Below are 19,214 nucleotides of genomic sequence, written 5' to 3'. Positions count from 1 at the left end.
AGAAGCTGACATTTGAGTAAAGACCTTTGCAAGGTGAGTCAGTTATGTTACGTGTGAGGGAAGAGTGTCCCAGACGACACAACAAGGAGCTGTTACAAAGGAGCATACCTGACGTGTTCGAAGCCTATTAAGGAGGCCAGTGTGGCAGGAGTGGAGAGAGAGAAAGGAAGAGTAAGAGACAAGGTCAGAGAGGTAACAGAGCAAAAAGGGCAGCTCACGCAGGACCTTGAATACCACTGTAAAAACTCTGCCTTTTACCTTGAGAAATACAGGGAAACTACTGCAGGATTCTTTAAATTGAATCTATTGGGGTGATACAGGTCAATAAACTGCAAGATTTTAAGCAGAGGTATGATATGATCTGATTTAGACTTTAAAATAATCACTAACAGCTGTCCTGAAAACAGACTGAAGGGGAGAATTTGTCACAATAACATCATACAACAAACCACCCCCAAACTCAGTGGCTTACAAAAATAAGTACTTATGCTCACACTGGCAGGTTGTGATTGGCTATGGTTCAGCTCAGCTAGGCTGGGTTCATCTGGGAGATGGTGCTTTAAGCTGGAGTTTGGCTGAGTCTGTATCTAGGCTGCAAATTCAGTTCAAATCAGTTCCACTTAAGTTGTTCTAGGGCACAGCCTGAAGGTGCTGTATTTCTTGGGGCAAGTTCTTTCCAGGACATATCACCAAAGTACAAAAGGAAAGCTAAACCGCACTAGCATATTTAAGACTCTACGCATTTCATACCTGCTAACATTACACAGACCAAATCAAATCACATGGTGAAGCTCAAAATCAATGGAATGGAAAGTATACACTGCCCAGTTAAGAGGGACTCAGGGGGATGAATTTGCTTAACAAATTCAAATTACCACAGGGATAAAATGACTTTGAAGACTATCACAATAATCCACATGAGAAGTGATAGTGTCTTGACTTGGATAATAATAGTAAAGGAAATAGAGAGAAGTAACCAGATTCAGACATATTCTGAAGAACAGCCAAATGGATTTCCTGATGTATTAGATTTCGGGTATGAAAAACAAACAGTAAAGATAATGCTAAGAATTTTACCCTAAGCAACTAGAGGGATGAAGCTAGCATTAACTAAATTGAGGAAAGCTGAGGATGGACTAGACCTTGGAAGGATGGTCAGGATTTAAGTTCTGGACATGTGAGTCGGACATGTTTATCAGACATTCAAGTACAGTTGTCCAAAAGATAGCTGGATTTACAAGTCTGTGGTTAGGGAGAGAAGTCTGGCTAGAGGTATAAATTAGAGTTACAAGCATATAGGAAGTATTTAAAGCCATAAAGTTGCCATGAGTACAGACAGATAAGAGAGATTCACAGACTGAGCCGTGAGGTACTCTAATATTAAGAGATAAAAAGAGAGAGACACAGAGAAAGCAGTAGACTGAACAGGAGCAAACAGTGAGGAAGAAGAGCATGGCTTTGTGGAAGTCAAATGAAGGCAGTGTATTAAGAAAAGAGTGATCAACTGTGTCATTGTGACTGATGGATCACGTAAGATAATGGTTGAGAATTTGCCACTAAATTTAACCAAGGGGAGATAGATCATCAGTGACCTCAGCAAGGGCAATGCTCGTGACAAAACGAGGGCAAAAGACAGAACAGAGTAGGCTTAAGGAAGACTGCAAGGAAAAAAAAAGAAAGAAAAGACATATTACACAACTCTTTTAAGAAGTTTTGCAGCAAAGGGTAGTAAAGAAATAGAAAGGTAGCCCTCGCCTGTGTGGCTCAGTGGATTGAGCACCGGCCTGTGAACCAACGGGTTGCCAGTTCGATTGTCAGTCAGGGCACATGCCTGGGTTGCGGGCCAGGTCCCCAGTTGGGCGTGCTCAAGAGACAACCACACATTGATGTTTCTCTCTCTCTTTGTCCCTCCTTTCCCCTCTCCCTAAAAACAAATAAATCTTTTTTAAAAAGACACAGAAATGTAGCTGAAGTTATTTTAAAGTCAAATTTGATGTCAGTCTCCTGCTTACAATCCTGTTTTTTGCATTGCACTCACAATTAGGACATTTTGGTGGAGCTGGGGAGATGGTAAATGGCCTAGAGATCCTGTTTAGGCAACCACTATTACAAGGATATCAGATTCTCTACTGAGGGCAATGGTGCCCCACTGACATTAGAATGGGGCACCAGACTACGAGTAGAGAAATAAATTAGGGGACTTTGTAGAAACTCAGTCTATAACCTCCTGGACAGTAGCAGTGGAAGAGAAAAGTGAACAAAATTGGGAAATATTAAGAAGGCAGAAACAACCAAACTAAATGTGGGGAGTGAGGAGAAAGGAGAAGTACAGAATGACTCCAAAATTTATGTTTAAAAAACTGGGTAGCACAGGTGCCATTGAAAAGAGAAACTTAACGAAAAAATGATAGACTCAGTTTGGGATCTTCATGTATAGAAAGATGGTAAGAAATGTCAAAAGGGTAGATGAATTAAATGAGAAAAGAACCATGGATATAAACCAGCCTTTAAGAAAGCTTGGCAGAGAAGGAAAATAAAATTAGAAAAGGAATTATCTATATAAATATGTCACCATAACAAACAATCTGAAAACTGGTAGTATAGAAGAGACTGTCTAATTATTCACCAAACCATTTCTCTTCTTCTCAGGGACATACAGCTAAACTACATGATATAGCCCATCTTACAGTTAAGTGCAGGCATAACTGAGTTTTGTTCAATGAGACTCAATTATGGATAGAAATTATATATACCATTCCCAGGTCTGGCCCATAAAATACTCCTACAAGGGGTACCCTTTCCTCTTTCCTAGCTGCTGGCTGAATGGAAAGAACCCTAAGGACTAGTCAGAGGAAGCCAAAAATGAAGGAGCAAGGCCCCTACACGACTATAGGGAACGACCATCACTTCTTCCTCACCCAGACCTCCACCCAACACAAATTGGACAGCGATGTGAGTGAGAAATAACTTTTACTGTGTTAGGCTATTGAAACTCTAAAGTCATTTGTTACAGCAGTTAGTCTGTTCCAACTAATGTAAATAGGTGTGTGGCTTAGCAATCAATCAGAGTTGCTAAGTCATGGTTACCAGACTTCAGCAGCCAAAGAATCATTTTATGATTTATAATTATCCATCATCTAACTCCCTTGTTTTGACTCAATACTTGTCAAGCAAACTCTATTTTGGAACTGTAGCATTTACTACAGAAGGGGAATAAGTTGGCTAGGAGACCTGAAGTATCTGGTTTCCTTGACAGTTATAATTCTTATCAGAATTGATATCAATGTCTTGAGAGCTTAGTGTAGCTGAGTCAAAACCTAATCTATCTACCCAAAGGCACTGAAAAAAAAATCAGAGTTAACTCGGAAATTCATTAACAGATCACTGTGTTGTTACCATTACAGGTAACTTGAACCTGTAAGGTCCAACCTGAATAGCCAGCTGTTCTCAACAGATAATATTCTTAGTTACTGTATTTATAACCTATGATATCTTCGACCAGAACTTAATAAATTATCACTTGAAATGTTTAAGGTAGAAGTATCAATCTGTAAATTTCAAAATTAGCTAAACCATTTCCAAACACTTTGGAAATAATTCCTTTTAACAATTTTTACGTTACTAATGAGAAGTCTTAGAACTCAAGAATTCTAAAGAATTAAGATCACACAGCAAGATAGAACCTAAAACCCCTCCAAAAGGTAATTTCTAAGAACTCTAATAAAACTTGTAGAAACAGCCAAACAATAGTTAATTCTTAACATAACTTCAAATAGATATCATCAAATAAATGCAACAATGTACAGTAAAAAGGTAAAAACATAGTGCCAGCAATTAATAAAAGTGGGTAAAACTAAATTAACTTTTTAGTACAAAGCAGAATTATAAGAATAAAATGTTAGCTTTACTGTAGCAAAATTAAAAGCAAGCTTAAAAGTTCTTTAATCAAAGAATGTACCTAACACAGAAGGGGAAGAGGAACAGCCATGAGTGGAAAACTTATTTCAACAAATAATAAAGGAGAACTTCCCCAGTCTGGCAAAGGAAATAGACTTCCAGGAAATCCAGGAAGTTCAGAGAGTCCCAAAGAAATTGGACCCAAGAAGGAACACACCAAGGCACATCATAATTACATTAGCCAACATTAAAATGAAGGGGAGAATTCTAGAAGCAGCAAGAGATAAGGGGACAGTTACCTACAAAGGAGTGCCCATCAGACTATCAGTGCATTTCTCAAAGGAGACCTTACAGGCAAGAAGGGGCTGGAAAGAAGTATTCCAAGTCATGAAATCCAAAGACCTACAGCCAAGATTGCTCTATCCAGCAAAGCTTTTATTCAGAATGGAAGGGCAGATAAAGTGCTTCTCAGATAAGGTCAAATTCAAGAAGTTCATCATCACCAAGCCCTAATTTATTATAAGAAATGTTAAAGGGACTTATATAAGAAAAAGAAGATAAAAAATATGAACAGTGAAAGGACAGCAAACTCACAGTTATTAACAACCACACCTAAAACAAAAGCAAACTAAGAGGACAGCTAGATCGGGAGCAGAAACATAGAAATGGAGATCACATGGAGGATTAGCAACAGGGGAATGGGAGGAGGAGAAGGGGGGAGAAGGTGCAGAGAATAAGTAGCATAGGCGGTAGGTAAAAAATAGACAGGGGGGAGGGCAGGAATACTATGGGAAATACAGAATCTAAAGAACTTTGACACATGGACATGAACTATAGGGAGGGAATGGTGGGGGAGGGGTGTGCAGGGTGGAGGGGAATGAAGGGGGGGAATAGGACAACTGTAATGGCGTAATCAATAAAATATATTTTAAAAAAAAGAATGTACCTAACAAAATAAAAGTCACTTGTCTTAATATTTCAAACTAACTTCTGAATTATGTTTTATATTACCATTCATCATCCATGTCTATTACAAAAAAAAAATGAAAGCAAGTTTCAAAATGCCAAATATGCAAATGATTTAATGCTTAGCATTCTTTTAAAACTACAGGTACACAATCCTTTATTTGAACTCTAGAAATCCCTCAAATTTGAAAACAGACTTTTTCCCGTAACTCATTTGGGTAGCCTAAATGACTCAACTGACGTGGCACAAAACCAATCTTTATTTATCCTAAATAATGAACTATAGAGCTTTACTTGGTTGGTAAATTGCATTTCTAAAAAAAAAATATGCACACTTAAAGTACAGGTTTTCTGATTCAAGCAAAAAAGTTAAAAGTTATATTAGTGCAGAATTTTCCTTATAAATTAAATCTATCTCTTCACTCCATGTAATTAAGACAATGTAGAAGGGTAATCTGAAAATTTAGCTTCAGTAACATACTTACACATTTCGGCAAGATATGGGCTTGAGAAAACCAACTTCATTTCCAGTAAAATGTGTTTCATTGCCACTGAAATCCTTACAAGTTATGTTAGGTGCTGGAAAACATGGAACTAAAGGCAAAAAAAAAGCAAGAAACAATTTTGTTCCTGTAAAGAAGGTAACTTTTTTAAGACTAGCAAAGCACACAAGAAAATGTAACATGTAACAAACCATCTCCCAATATAACATCTGAAATGAGATTTTTATTAAGACAGGAAAAGCTACATTATCAATAGAAAGATAATAGATATAGAGATAAATTTACTGACTTTTTAAATGAATTACCTTGTCCCTTAGGTTTTATCTCTTGAAAATCTGTCATTTTAGGTCATAGTTTTGCCTAAAGTTATATAGTAAACAACTCAAAACTGAGATAAGCTAATGTTTCAAATGCTAGTATATATTCTATATTATAAACTAAAAGGAAATCAGTATGCTCTATTTCAATGACTGGGGGCACTTTTACTCCCCAGGGGTATTTGACAATGTCTGGAGACATTTTTGATTGTCACAAGTGGGGAGCTGCTACCAACATCTAGTGGGTAGAGGCCAGAAATGCTCCTAAACACACTACAAGGCACAGAACACCCTCCTCACAAAAGCAAAGTATCTAGTCTGAAACTACAGTAGTGAGGTTGAGAAACTCCACTCCAGAACAGTGGTCTTCTAAGAATTTTGCTCACACACTCTCTAAAATAATTTTCTTTAAAAACTAAGTACTCCTTCACAAATTTTTGGCACCTAAAATATTTATTATAGATTTAAATGACTGGAAATATATAATTTCCAGTATATTATAAATGCTACCATTAAAATTTAAGTATTACAGAACAACTTAAAATGGAATCTAAATACCACAGCGACTTAATAGCCATCATGATCCAAGAAAATAGATATGAAAGAACTCTTCTTTAAAATTCAAAAATTTTACATTACTTTTAAGGAAAAAGTACACATTCAAAAGCTGAGAACCTGGAAACTGAATCCTTTTAAGATACCTTGTATGGGCTGGATTGTGTCTCCTCAAAAAGTTCAACTCAAGTCTTAACCCTCAGTACCTGAGAACGTGAGCTTACTTGAAAATAGGATCTTTAATAATGTAACCAAGTTAAGAAGAGGTGGTTAGGGTGGACCCTAACCCATTAAGATTGGTATCCTTATAAAACAAAAAACAAAAAAAGGGAAATGGGCCACACACACAGGGAGGTGGTGATGTGAAGGGTTACAGGGAGAATGCCAGGTGAAGACAAGAGACTCATCTGACGTGGCTGCAAGGACTGCTGGCCACTACCGACAGCTCAGAAGAGGAAGGGAAAAATTCTACCCAGTTTTAGAGTGAATTGCCCCTGTCAACACCTGGATTTCAGACTTGCAGGCTCCAGAACTGAGACAGTAGGTGTCTGTTGCTGTAGGCCATCCAGTCTGTAACAGTCTGCTATGGCAGCCTTAAGAAGCTAACTCAACATCTATTCCTGTTACCTCGGACAACTCTGGTTACCCCAGAGAGTACAGGTACTCCAGCTGGAAGACCGAGGTAAGGCATTAGGCACGTAAGGGAGTAAAAGAGATATCTGGCTCAAAAAGGGTTGTTTTTGTTTTTTTGCCTTGATAAAAACCATTCCATCCCCACAAAGTGACCTGCAAGAATATCTATACATTAAACAAGTTTTTCCTCAAAAAGCATCTTTAAATTTTTTCCAAATCCTTAAATAAGTCCTGGGTTGAAGAAACTGTGCCAGAAAACCATTCTATTACTAAATTTTGGATAATTTTCTTCTAAACGTATTACCTTGCACTTGCTCAGTTTGAAGCTATCGCTTTCGTATAGCCTTATTAAATCTTTCTGTACTCCATCTAAAATCAGATCCTAAATACTTGCAATACAAAATACTGTAATTATGACTCCAGTTAAGGTTATTGTCCAATACACCTTGCCTAAAAGAAGTGCATTATTTTTGATAATGATAAAATTTCTGTACAAAATTTTAAAAAATCAAATGTTTACTAGTGAATTGTAAAAACGCATTTATAAAGATATTAAAAACTAAGAAATCATACCTTTGTTTTTCTATACTATTATTAAAACTTTCATATTTTGACAAATTTTAGTTTTCAATGATATTTTTTATCAATTCTACTACAAGATATTATTTGTATTCAGTATGAGACACTTTGTATTCAATATGAGATGATGAAAGAGAAAAGTGCCCAAGGCTCAGGAAGATACAAATAGTAGAAAGATACAAACGATAGAAAGCGGTGTCAGAGTGAAGGGGAAACCACAGTGATACAATCATTCCAGACAAATTTGATACAAGTATGAGCTAATTACTTCAAGGGCTGAAAGGTAGGTAGTTTACAGAGTTAGGATGAGCTGCTACTCTAAGTATATAGAGAAATGACATGAAAACATAACAAAAAGAACCACTGAGGCTGATCAGATTTGTTTGACTTGATAGAGAACTCCAAAAAAGCATAACTTTAGAAGTGGACAAATGTGGGTTTAAGTCCAAACTCTGTCTGTCACTCAACTAGTACATATGCTTTGCTTCCTCAGGCAGGTTACAAAAACTCTTAACCTTGTTTTGTAATCAGGGAAATGAGGATAATACCCTTGTAATGGTAATAGGAATGTTTGGTGTATAAAGCATGGTGCCTGATTAGAGAAAGTGTTCAACAAGTGTTAGGTTCTTCACTCTAGGAAATTAGAGAACTTCAACATTAAGAAAAGTAAGAGAATGGCCCTGGCTGGTGTAGCTCAATGGACTGAGCGTGGGCCTGCAAAACAAAAGGTTGCAGGTTTGATTCCCAGTCAGAGCATATGCCTGGGTTGCAGGCTGGGTCCCCAGTGGGGAACTCACGAAAAGCAACCACACATTGATGTTTCTCTCCTTCTCTTTCTCCTTCCCTTCTTCTCTCTTTAAAGAATAAATAAATAAAATCTTTTTTAAAAAAAGAAAGAAAAATAAGAAAATGAACCTGACATGAGAAATAAATCTAACATTGTGAGTGGCTATAAAATTAATGGAAGATTTTGTAAAATGAAATTACTCAACAGAAGCTCAATAACTGTAGTTTATCCATTTCTATATACTTTATAATAATTTCATTGACCCTTCTTTTTTAAAAAAAACCTGTAAAGCAGGCAGAACAATTAATATGTTCTTTTTAAAAACAGGAAAACAGAGGAAGTTCTAAAAAATTGAGTTGATCTAGCTTCCTAAGTAGATATTTACAAGTCCTAGATTAACATTCGTTATTCTTAATCTGTACTCTTTCAATCATACCATAATTCCATGCTTGCAATGATTTCAGGAATAGCAAAAATAAATCAATATGATGAGATTAAAGAAGCCAGTTACCGATAAATGTTAATAGACAAAATTAGGAAACATGCTATACGCCTGAAAACTTCAATTTTCAGTTTTCTTGCAAAAAGTTTGGCTCTGACCAATGTCTAGAATTTAAATGGCATTAATTTAATCCAGTAAGTACACAGTATTTCTCAATTACAAAAAGCAGCACTGTCCCTGGCTGGGTGGGGTCAGTTGGCTGGAGCACTGTCATCCTGATACACTGAGGTTTTGGGTTCGATTCCCAGAGAGGGCACGTACAAGAATCAACCAATGAATGCATGAATTGCGGGAACAACAAATTGATGTTTCTCTCTCTCTCTCTCTTCGCCTTCCTCTCTCTCTAAAATGAAATTTAAAAAATATTTTTAAAGCAGAAATGTTTTTTAAATGCAAAAAGAAAAAAACTAATGTAGAAATAAAGTAATGAAGTCTTATAACAGTAAAAAGGGCTGATTTAGGGAGTAAGTAAGTAGTTTGAGATTCTACTCCAGTTAACATCATGCTTCCAAATAGAACTTGTGATCCATCAAATAAAAGTAAGGCTTGGTATGATCTCTGTAACAGGTTATACTGCATATCGACCAGATAATTAAATGTGTCAATCTAGAACTTGGGTGAAAGCAAATAATAAAGTTAGCAAAAGCCAATCCTATCTTCATATTTCCAGCATTAAAAGACAGCTATCCTTTGGAAGTGCTGGAGTTGGAAAAGCATCATTTTGCAACTATCATATTAAACATAGTTCAGGCCAGAATTATTATGGATGCTAAGTCCAGGGGAAAATTTTGATGAGGAACAGGATATTTGCATGGGCGTAATAAGTCTCCTCAAAAACTGTGTATTTGTTACAAAAGAAAAAATATTAACTATACAGTGGGAAAATCTGAGTGATCAACATTTAACAATTAACATTCACTAATGAGAGGCAGATGGGTATCATGTCTCAGACATGAGATGCTGAGGACACACCATCACTTACGTAATTTTCCAGTCTGAAATGTATAATCTAAATCTAATCATAATGAAATATTAGGCAATCCCAAATGAGGAACATTCTATTAAAATAAAAGAGACTGTAGTCTTCAAACTTGTGGGTCATTAAAGACAAACCTATGTAAATGTTGCAGCTTAAAGATGACTAAAGGCAAAATCTGATTTTAGGACCCTGTACTGGGGGAAAATGCTATAAAGGCATTACTTGGGCCATTTGTTAAAATTGGAATATGGATAGGAAAGTAAGGACACTAATATAAAACTTACTGAAATTTACAACTAACTGTGGTTAAGAGAATATCTCCATCCTTAGGAAAAACACACAAATGTATTTAGGGAAAATATATGTACATATATACCACACATATACACAAATTCAGAGTCTGCATGAGTACATAATGATAAAGAAAAAGAATGTGTTCACTACTGGTAGATCTGGGTGAAGGGTATTTGTACTACTCTGATTCTTGCAACTTTTCTGTAGCTTGAAATTATCTCTAAACAAAAAGTTTAAAAACAACATACTCTTCATGTGACGAACGTATGCTCTCAGAAGAGAGCATGAGGGGAGCTTCCGGCTTGTGGACAACAGTGCTTCTTGTTTAGGATGCATTCACACATAGGTTCAGTGTTTGAGAAATTCATTTGAGTTACACTTATGTGTACTTTTCTGTAAATATATTTCAATAAAAACTTAAGAAAATGAAAAACACATTCTGCCAAAGGAGTGAAGCAAAATTTTGGGAGATGGAGTCTAAATACTTTTGTATTTCTCTGATCAGAAAATTAAAAACACTTGCATATATGTATACGTGTATATATGTATATATGAGCGGGGACTCAAAAAACCCCCAGAATTATCTCCTGGAGGGCTGGCCAGTTGTAGTACAGGTTTCCCCAGCTAGGAAAGTGTTCTGGGAACCCATCTGTATCAGTGTACCAGCCAGCATTGTTGTGAGAGACTGCATTCAGCTTCAGTGAATTTTTTTTGAAGACTCTTTCAGAGGGTTTGCCCGTTTCATTACGGGTGATTTACAAGCACACCTGCCCACACCAGGCTGACTGTTCAGCAGGTTTTGACCAAAAATGTCATGACCCCTGTGTCCCACCCTCCATATTCACCTGATCTTACCCGTAGTGACTTTTTTATTATTTCCCCAGATGAAAAAAGTCCTCAAAGGGAAACATTTTCCCTATGTGGAAGAGGTGAAACAAAAAATGGCCAAAGTACTAAAAGGAATCAAAAACAAAAAGTGCAAAAACTGTTTTGAGCAGTGGAAAAAAGTCTCAATAGGTGCATTACATCACCCATTACATCCACCTACATCAAGTAGAGAGTACTTGGAAGGTGAATGAAGTTTAAACTAGTAAGAATACATTTTTATAAATTTTTATAAATAGATTCGTTTCTGGGGGACCCCTCCCTCATATGTAAATACATAAATCGAGGCAGAACACTCCTTGCGGGCAGAGACCTGCCTTCTGCCATGCATCATCTACACCATGCAGCAGAAGTCTGCCACGCAATCATTTCTCAGTAATAAATTAAATAATCTCCGAATAAATGTTATAATATATAAACTAATTCTCATAATTGTTTTGAGTTATTTAGTCAGTTTAATTATTTATTACAAATAATTTCTCAATAAATAAATATGGCATTGGGCTAACAGGAAACCATTTTAAGATCTCATCAATTCACAGTCATAGTTGAATTTCCTTTGACTTAGGTCCCAGTTCCTACTCTCTACCCCCAACTTTCCTCTTTGTAAAACATTCCTCCCACTCATTCCTACACAGAAAGTAGACTTTAAGAAAGTGAAACTCCAGCTAATTTCTAGTCGAGATGGCAGCATTGGCAGACATGGCTTGCTTCTTCACAGAACCACCTAAAAATTACAACTAAAATACAGAACCACCATCTCTCAGGAATGACAGATATCAAGCTGAAGGTAAGTCTGACAAACTACAAAATTAAAGAAACCACATCCACCCAGTCTGGTAGGAGGGGCACAGACGTGGAACATGTTGCTCCCACACCACAGGCATAAAAATTTGGGAGGGATATCTCGGGAGCGAGGAGTCCCATTCCCAACTGGTCCCTAAGACCAGGATTCCAGTACCAGGAAGATAAGTCCCCACAACTTCTAGCTGCAATATCAGCAGAGATTGAGTCGGTGGAAGGAACTGCTGGAGCCCAAAGCAGTTCCTCTTAAAGAACCCACACATGGACTCACCTACTCAGTCTCACTCCCTCTGAGCTCCAGCAATGGGGTAGCAGCTAAAAAGGCACCAGTGGTATACGGGAGAAACAGGAAGAGACTGAAGTTTCCAGCATTAAAGGGGGCAGAGGCCATTATCACTTTGTTAAAGCTTCTCTGCCCCCCCGCCACCCCCCACCCAGGTGGTAAACTGGTGCCTTATCTGAGACTCCACCAACCTGGATAACACTGTCTGACCAACCTTGGAGGTCTCCAGAGGCTCTGCCCCACCCAACATACTGGTCCACCCAAGCTGCTTTTCCGTAAGAAAGGCTCATCTTGGCTTCTAAATCCTATCAAACAAGCAACAACTGGCTTCAGTGAGCCCCAACTGCAGCCAGATTAGATTCCATTTCTGATTGCTTTATAACTCAGGCAGGGTGCCCCTGACAAACACAGGTGGGAATAACCTTGGCCTGCACAACCGGAGAAACCCCAGGGCCAATGCAAACAGTGGACAGCTACAGACCACACTGGAGTACAACCATCCTGCCCCTGCACAGCTGATCCTTCAGACAGCCAAGGTTGATGGTCAGTAGTCATAACCAGTCTTTGCAGCTCACTGGCCTGGGTAAACCATCCCCATTGATCTGCCAACAGCAACCAAGGGTCAACTACAAGAGGAGAGTGTACTCACTCCACACGAAGGGCATACCTCAAGTACCCAGCTTGGGTGATAGGGGAGGCTGTGCCACTGGACCCTACAGGACACCTACCACATTAGGCCACACTATCGAGGCACAGAGTTAAAGCAGCTCTGCCTAAAACATACAAAAAAGCACAGAGAGGCTGCCAAACAAGGAGACAAAGAGACATGGCCCCAATAAAATATCAAAACTCCAGAAAAAGAGCTAAATGAAATGGAGATGAGCAATCTATCAGACACAGAGTTGAAAACCCTGTTTATAAGGACAATTGAGAACTTAGTGAAGACCTCAGAAGCATAAAAAAGGCCCAGTCAGAAATGAAGGACACACTAATTGAAGTAACAAACAATTTACACAAAAACAACAGTCCAGTGGATGAAGTCGAGAATCAGATCAATGATTTGGAACATAAGGAAGCAAAAAACAACCACACAGAGCCCTGGCTGATGTAGCTCAGTGGATTGAGCACGGGCCTGTGAACCAGAGGATCTCGGTTCGATTCCCAGTCAGGGCACATGCCTGGGTTGCAGGCCAGTTCCCGGCAGGGGACACATGATACATTGTGTGTCCTCGGCAGAGGCAACCATACATTGATATTTCTCTCCCTCTCTCCTTCCCTTCCCCTCTAAAGATAAATAAAATATTAAAAAAATAATAAATAAATAAATAAAAAACAACAAAAAAAACAACCACACAGAACAGGGAGAAGAAAAAAATCCAAAAAAAATGAGAGGATAGTATAAACAGCCTCTGGGGCAACTTCAAGTGGTCCAACATTCGCCATTCGCATCACAGGGGTGCCAGAAAGAGAAGAGAGCAAGAAATTAGAAACCTATCTGAAAAAACAGTGAAAGAAAACTTCCCTAATTTGGTGAAGGAAATAGACATGCAAGTCCAGGAAGCACAGAGAATCTCAATTATGATGGATGCAAGGAGGCCCACTCCAAGACACATCATAATTAAAAGGCCAAATGTTAAAGATTAAGAGAGACTCTTGAAAGTACCAAGAGGAAAGAAGTTAGGTACCAGAAGGTTGCCAGATGGAAGAGGGGAGAAGAGAATGGGTGAAGAGGTGAGGGAATTGGGAAGTACAAATAGGTAGTTATAGAACAGCCATGGGGATGTCAAATGCAGTACAGGAAATGGAGCAGCCAAAAAACATACATGCATGACCCATGGATATGAACAATGGTGGGGGGATTGCCTGAAGGGAGTAGGGAGCATGGGGTAGAGGGGGGCAAAGGAGGAAAAATCAGGACAACTGTAATAGCATAATCAATGAAATATAATTTAAAAAAAATGAAACTTTGTTTCACAGGTCATTTTGATGTCCTCTCTGCTCAGGACTTAAAAGTGATTCACCATGGCCACTCCATTAGCCTTTGCGTGTTTTAAGAGCAATTAAAAAAGACTTCCTGTGGACCTAGCTTCATGAATATTGGACTTAGATGGTAGAACCTATCCCAGCTTTTGGCTGGATTCCTTTGTATCGTGCACAAATTGTACATCCATGTGCAGAAGTCCTGCGATGCATATTTGTCTCAGAAACTTTTTCTTTTTAAAATTATAATGATATAAAGCCAATTATTAATCTATAACAGACACTTAACTGGAGAGCACAGCTCTTTGGGGGCACAAGCTATTCTTGTTATTATATAATTTCCTTAAAAATTCTCAGACCTGCAAAGAACTCTGCAGGATAGAAAATGCTTTTTTGAGATAGCTGCCTGCCTGCTTCCTAGATTAGATACCTGAATGAAAACAGTATTCACAGATTGCTAAAATCTTTTATATCAGTGATTGAATATTTGAGTGCTGATTCTTCTTCATGAGAGTTAACTTTATTCTCTGTATTCCAAAAGCACGATATAGTTAATAGGTAACAGGCAAATATACGAAACAGGCAAATCAGAGTGTACTTGTAAAAAGAGTGGGTGATTCCTTGCAAAATTCCTTTATGTTTGGTACATTTAAATTAAATAAATTACATATGTTAAGCAATGTATACTTACTTAAATCATATGTATACATATACTTAAATCATATATGTATATAACCTATGACACAAAACAAAACATCAATTATAAATATTTAACACAACTTACTTTCAAATATCTCTGCTAACTAGAATCAGGCTAACAGTGTGACAAAATATAAAAATATAACAAGATAAAAAGATGTTTTTAACAAAAATAACTCATTTAATCTCATTTACATATTAATGTTTTACAGCTTTCATTCACAAAAATAAAAATTACTGGTTTATTTCGTGTCTAATATATTAAAAAATCACTGTGTATTCAATAGGTGCTCTTTTCTCAAAACAACACTATGTAATTAACAGCATTATGTATCATGCCAATAAGAAAGTCAAATAGCTCCAATATAAATCTAACTGCCTCCCTTCCAACATATACCCTTTTGCTTTTCAGGGCAATGCCCAACCAACCTAGCCACACCAGTCAGGGTATAGCCTTTTAGAAGACTAAAAAAATTATTAAGTTTTATTTGGCATTTCACATATTTTAGAATAACAGGAGCACCCCCAAATCATTAGGCTGTGGGTTTGCTATCTATTATCAAAATATCTGTAAGAAAATACTGATACAAAATAAATAAACAAAATAAAATACTGATGCATACTTAAAATCCTTACCATACTGTTTTCATACTTAAGATGTACCGAAGTATATTTCACAAGTGCATAATGTGGGTGATGTAGCTGTTCACTGTACCTTACTGGACTAACAGTCTCATTCCAAGTTTTTTACAAGTAATTAAAAATCTAACTAAAGAAGCACCTTTGTGTAACATAGATTGGTAAATAAGGGCATGAAGACAGTTATATAAATTGATTCCAAAAGTTTAAAAAAAATAATGACAACATAAAACTTCCCAGTTTATACAATTAAAGAGAATAAGATTTTTAAATCCCCTAGCCAGTTCTCCAATTTTAAGTTGTTCTGGAAATTGAATAATAATGTTATAATTCAAGAAAAACACATTAATTACTTTTAGTGATCATACACTGATCTATGAAATCACGTTTTTAAAATTATTTTTAAAGACACATTTTTGGAATTCTTACCATGAGCTGTGTAGTTTGTACAGTTAACTGGTTCTTGTGTAGCATCATTTATTTTTGGATCTTTACAAATATATTTAAGAAAAGTTAAGGAAACATGAACTCTATTGTAACACAAAACATACCATCTGTTTAATATCTCCTATATACTCACATTTATATCCACACGTAAAGAGAGGCTGTTAACTTGTCCAGGTCAAAAAAACACAAGCACAAACTGTCAGTGTCAGTAAATAATACCCGAACCTTAATTTCTTACAGAAAGTGTATTAACTCTAGCAAAGAATGCCATCCTTAAAGAACATCAGTGAGAGTTTAAGCACAATGGAAAAATGAAAATAAAAAATGTTTACCAAATTATTGTAAGAGAGCTTTAGGGTTAAAAAAAATCAGTTTCAAGATTTCACTGAACTGATTTTTGGGGCCCCGAGTATTGCCATATACATAATTTCATGTCACACGAATAACCCTGTGAGGTAGATACTATGACTCCCGCATTACAGAAGCACACACTGAGGCTCACAGTTTGAGTGACTTATCCAAAGTGATATAAGTGATAGGTTGTAAAGCCCATCAGACTGCAGGGAAGATGGTGTTTTAGGTGGGTCTACATAGTCTCCCCAACAGGGTTTTAAGCTTGTGGAAACACATGTAATAATTATCTTCTACTAGATGTTCAAAACCCTTGAGTGTTTTTCTGCTTCCTAAATATTTTATTGACACTATAACGAGACAAGTAAGGTATTTACAGATGTGAAGAGTCCAGCACCTGTGTAAGACGGAACAGCTATTTTCCCGTTATCATCAGCTCAGCGTCCTACATGCTCAGCCACTGCTCTCTGGGACTCACACTGCCTACGGTCTTGGAGAGAACCACCCGACATTTTTGCCAAGAAAACTCAACTTACTAGATGAGAGAAAAATCAAACTCCAAGCAAAATGGTGGTCAACAAATTAGAGCTATTCTGGAAAACAAAAAACAAACAAATAACCACTGTCTTTCAATTTACATAAAAATACTATAGAATTTCCTTAATTTTAAGATTTTTTCCCCTCACAGAATCTTGCTTGTATCTCTGGCTTCCATTATTAATTTTTCTGTTATACAATTTGTATAAAACTATCTAATTTTGTACAAAGTCGTGTATTTTAATTTGAATGCAACTGCATTTCATACTGTCCCTCAGTCTATCGGAACTGTTAAAATGAACAGATCCGCTCCAACCCTTTAGCCTTAGTTCTCTCTTCCGTAAATCAACAGCTAACACATGTAGTACCTACTCTGCGCTAGGCATTACCCTAAGTGATTCACCTGTAGTACTAATTTATCACAACAGACCTTTAAGTTGGTTCCATTGTTCTCTGTATTTTTAATCATGGCAAAACAAAGTTTAAATAATTGGGCCATCATTACAAAATGGAACAGGGATTTGCCCCGACGGTCTGGCATCTCACGGCATTTGAAAATGATGTACAGAAACACATGTAAAGTTAATGATAAATGGACAACCTACACTGGCTTTACCGCTACCAGCTACTATCTGTCTCACAAGTCAGCAAACTTCCAGGGTTGAGGCATCAATCTTTTTATTACTAGTGCTAGATCAGGCCTTTGCATACTTCAGGATCTATGTGTTTGGTGAACAAATAAACCCCCAGTTTAAAAAACAAAAACGTAGTTCAGAAGAGGAAGCACAAGCCATCGTAAAATCCCAAGGAAATTCCAAAGGGTGGCCTGTATTTAACATCCCTAATCTCTCCTCACCTCCCAGGGTCCCTTGGTCATTAGAGGCCACAGGTCACCGTCTCTTTCAAGGCAACCCTAGCCGGCGTAGAAGGCCACAACCCACTCGCCACCCCAAATCTACCTCGCCCCCGAGGGGAAGAGCCTCACAGAGGATATTGTCCCACTTTGAGGTCCTCGCACTTAAGCGTCTCCTCGCCCCCGGCGGCGGCAGCTCCCCAGGGGCCCGTGGTGACTGACACGAACCACAGGAAACCCAGGAGATGGACAACAACTGTTTCGGGAGCAGTCTGACCTAAAGGCCAGGGAGCCGCCATGCTGGGGACCGGCGCGTCCCCTACACCTTCCGGTTCCGCCTTCGCCGAAGCGCCGGAGGGAGTGGGGCGGAGGGAGGCAGACTCTTAAAGGGACCTTGCAACCGCTGCACGCAGGTTGTTGGCCCTGGCAGCCAGCTCAATCAGCTAGGAGAGCCTTGGCTGGTTTTCCAGACCGGAAAAAGAAGACTTTCTTTAAGAATCAGCTGCCCTCCATCCATCCCATTGTTCACTCCCGAGCCAGCTCTGCCGTGACTTTTCTGTCTGCAAAAGTGCCAGCGGCACCCTGCGATTTTATAAAGGCTTTACAAACATTATCTCCGTTAGTCGTGGTAGGATTTCAGTTTGTAGAAAACGAACCTGGCTCAAAGATGCCTAATAAGCACGTTGGCCTTATTACTGAGTTGGAGTAAAAATGGTGTTTGTTCGATTTCAGAATCTGTGCTCTTAGTGTTTATATAATGGTCTCCCTGGTATCCTGGAGAATTTATGGAAGGCTTCTGCGAACCGTATGTAAGGACTCTAGCACAAAGATGGGCATTATACCTTTCTGTTTCATAGTGAAAGTTTAGGTAAGGGAAAGGGCCTGTAACAGGAGACCAGAGTTTAGGACTACACTAAATGAAAACTTGGAGAATTGGTTTTTTTAAATTTATTTATTTTAGAAAGATTTTGTCTTCATTCTAAAGGCTATGTTAGATAACCACAATATTTTTAGAAGGCTATTTTGTTTATCATTGATTTAATTTATGATGTTTACATGTTACTTTTGAACAACTTACCCAGCAGTTCCATTGAAATCACGTTTTCAACAACACGGCTCTGTCCATTTACTCTTAGAGCATATTCTTCAGAAGTAAAGTGGGATTATTATACTTCTAGAGATCCATAAAAGGTTAGAACTGGATTACAGTAGTTTTCTTAAATTAATGTGCATAATTGGTAACAGATATATTTAGGTATCACTGTTTTGTCTAAACTAATGTTCCAAAAGCTAAGTGAGCATGAGATTCACCAGGGTGCCATTTAAAATGTAGATTTGGGGGCCTCATCCCTAGACATTCTGACTTTTAATTCAAGATAGGGGAACCACTTTTCTAATGTAATTCCTTTTCTTACAGATGAGTTATTGGTTATGCAGACACACTCAACGGTTTGAAGATAGGCATTGATCTTTGGCTTTTCACTTGAGCAGGTTGTAATTAGACAAAGTGAAAACAGAAAAGTTGATTTCTCCCTGCCTCCATCTCTTCTTTCTAAATTTTTATACTAAAAGTGCTGTAGTGAAGATATCTTTTATACTGAACAAGTGTGTATGTTTTAAGGGAAAGCTTAATCCCTTTTCCCTGAAGTATAAGTATTTGACTTTGAACGGAGCCTCTTTATCCGCAGCAGCACCAATTTTGAAGCATTGTATTATGCAGTAAT

General features: G+C 37.8%; 1 protein-coding gene across 1 annotated transcript in view; it reads right to left on the bottom strand.

The window, feature by feature from the left end:
- Positions 1 to 17,834, bottom strand: part of TM2D1 (TM2 domain containing 1) — a 41,941-nt gene extending 24,107 nt beyond the window's left edge. The window contains exons 1-3 of the mRNA XM_037043726.1: positions 17,632 to 17,834; positions 15,732 to 15,805; positions 5,349 to 5,457 (exon numbers count right to left, since the gene is read on the bottom strand). Coding sequence (XP_036899621.1) covers positions 5,349 to 5,457; positions 15,732 to 15,805; positions 17,632 to 17,789 — 341 coding nt within the window. The 5' untranslated portion in view covers positions 17,790 to 17,834. The remainder of the gene's footprint in view (positions 1 to 5,348; positions 5,458 to 15,731; positions 15,806 to 17,631) is intronic.
- Between the last annotated feature and the right edge of the window lie 1,380 nt (positions 17,835 to 19,214).

This window comes from Sturnira hondurensis, unplaced genomic scaffold (genome assembly GCF_014824575.4).
Source record: "Sturnira hondurensis isolate 20B ecotype Veracruz unplaced genomic scaffold, ASM1482457v3 Scaffold0000648, whole genome shotgun sequence".
NCBI classification, from domain to species: Eukaryota; Metazoa; Chordata; class Mammalia; order Chiroptera; family Phyllostomidae; genus Sturnira; species Sturnira hondurensis.
The sequence above is the reverse complement of the archived record's forward strand: the minus strand, read 5'-3'. Positions and strand labels throughout refer to the sequence as shown.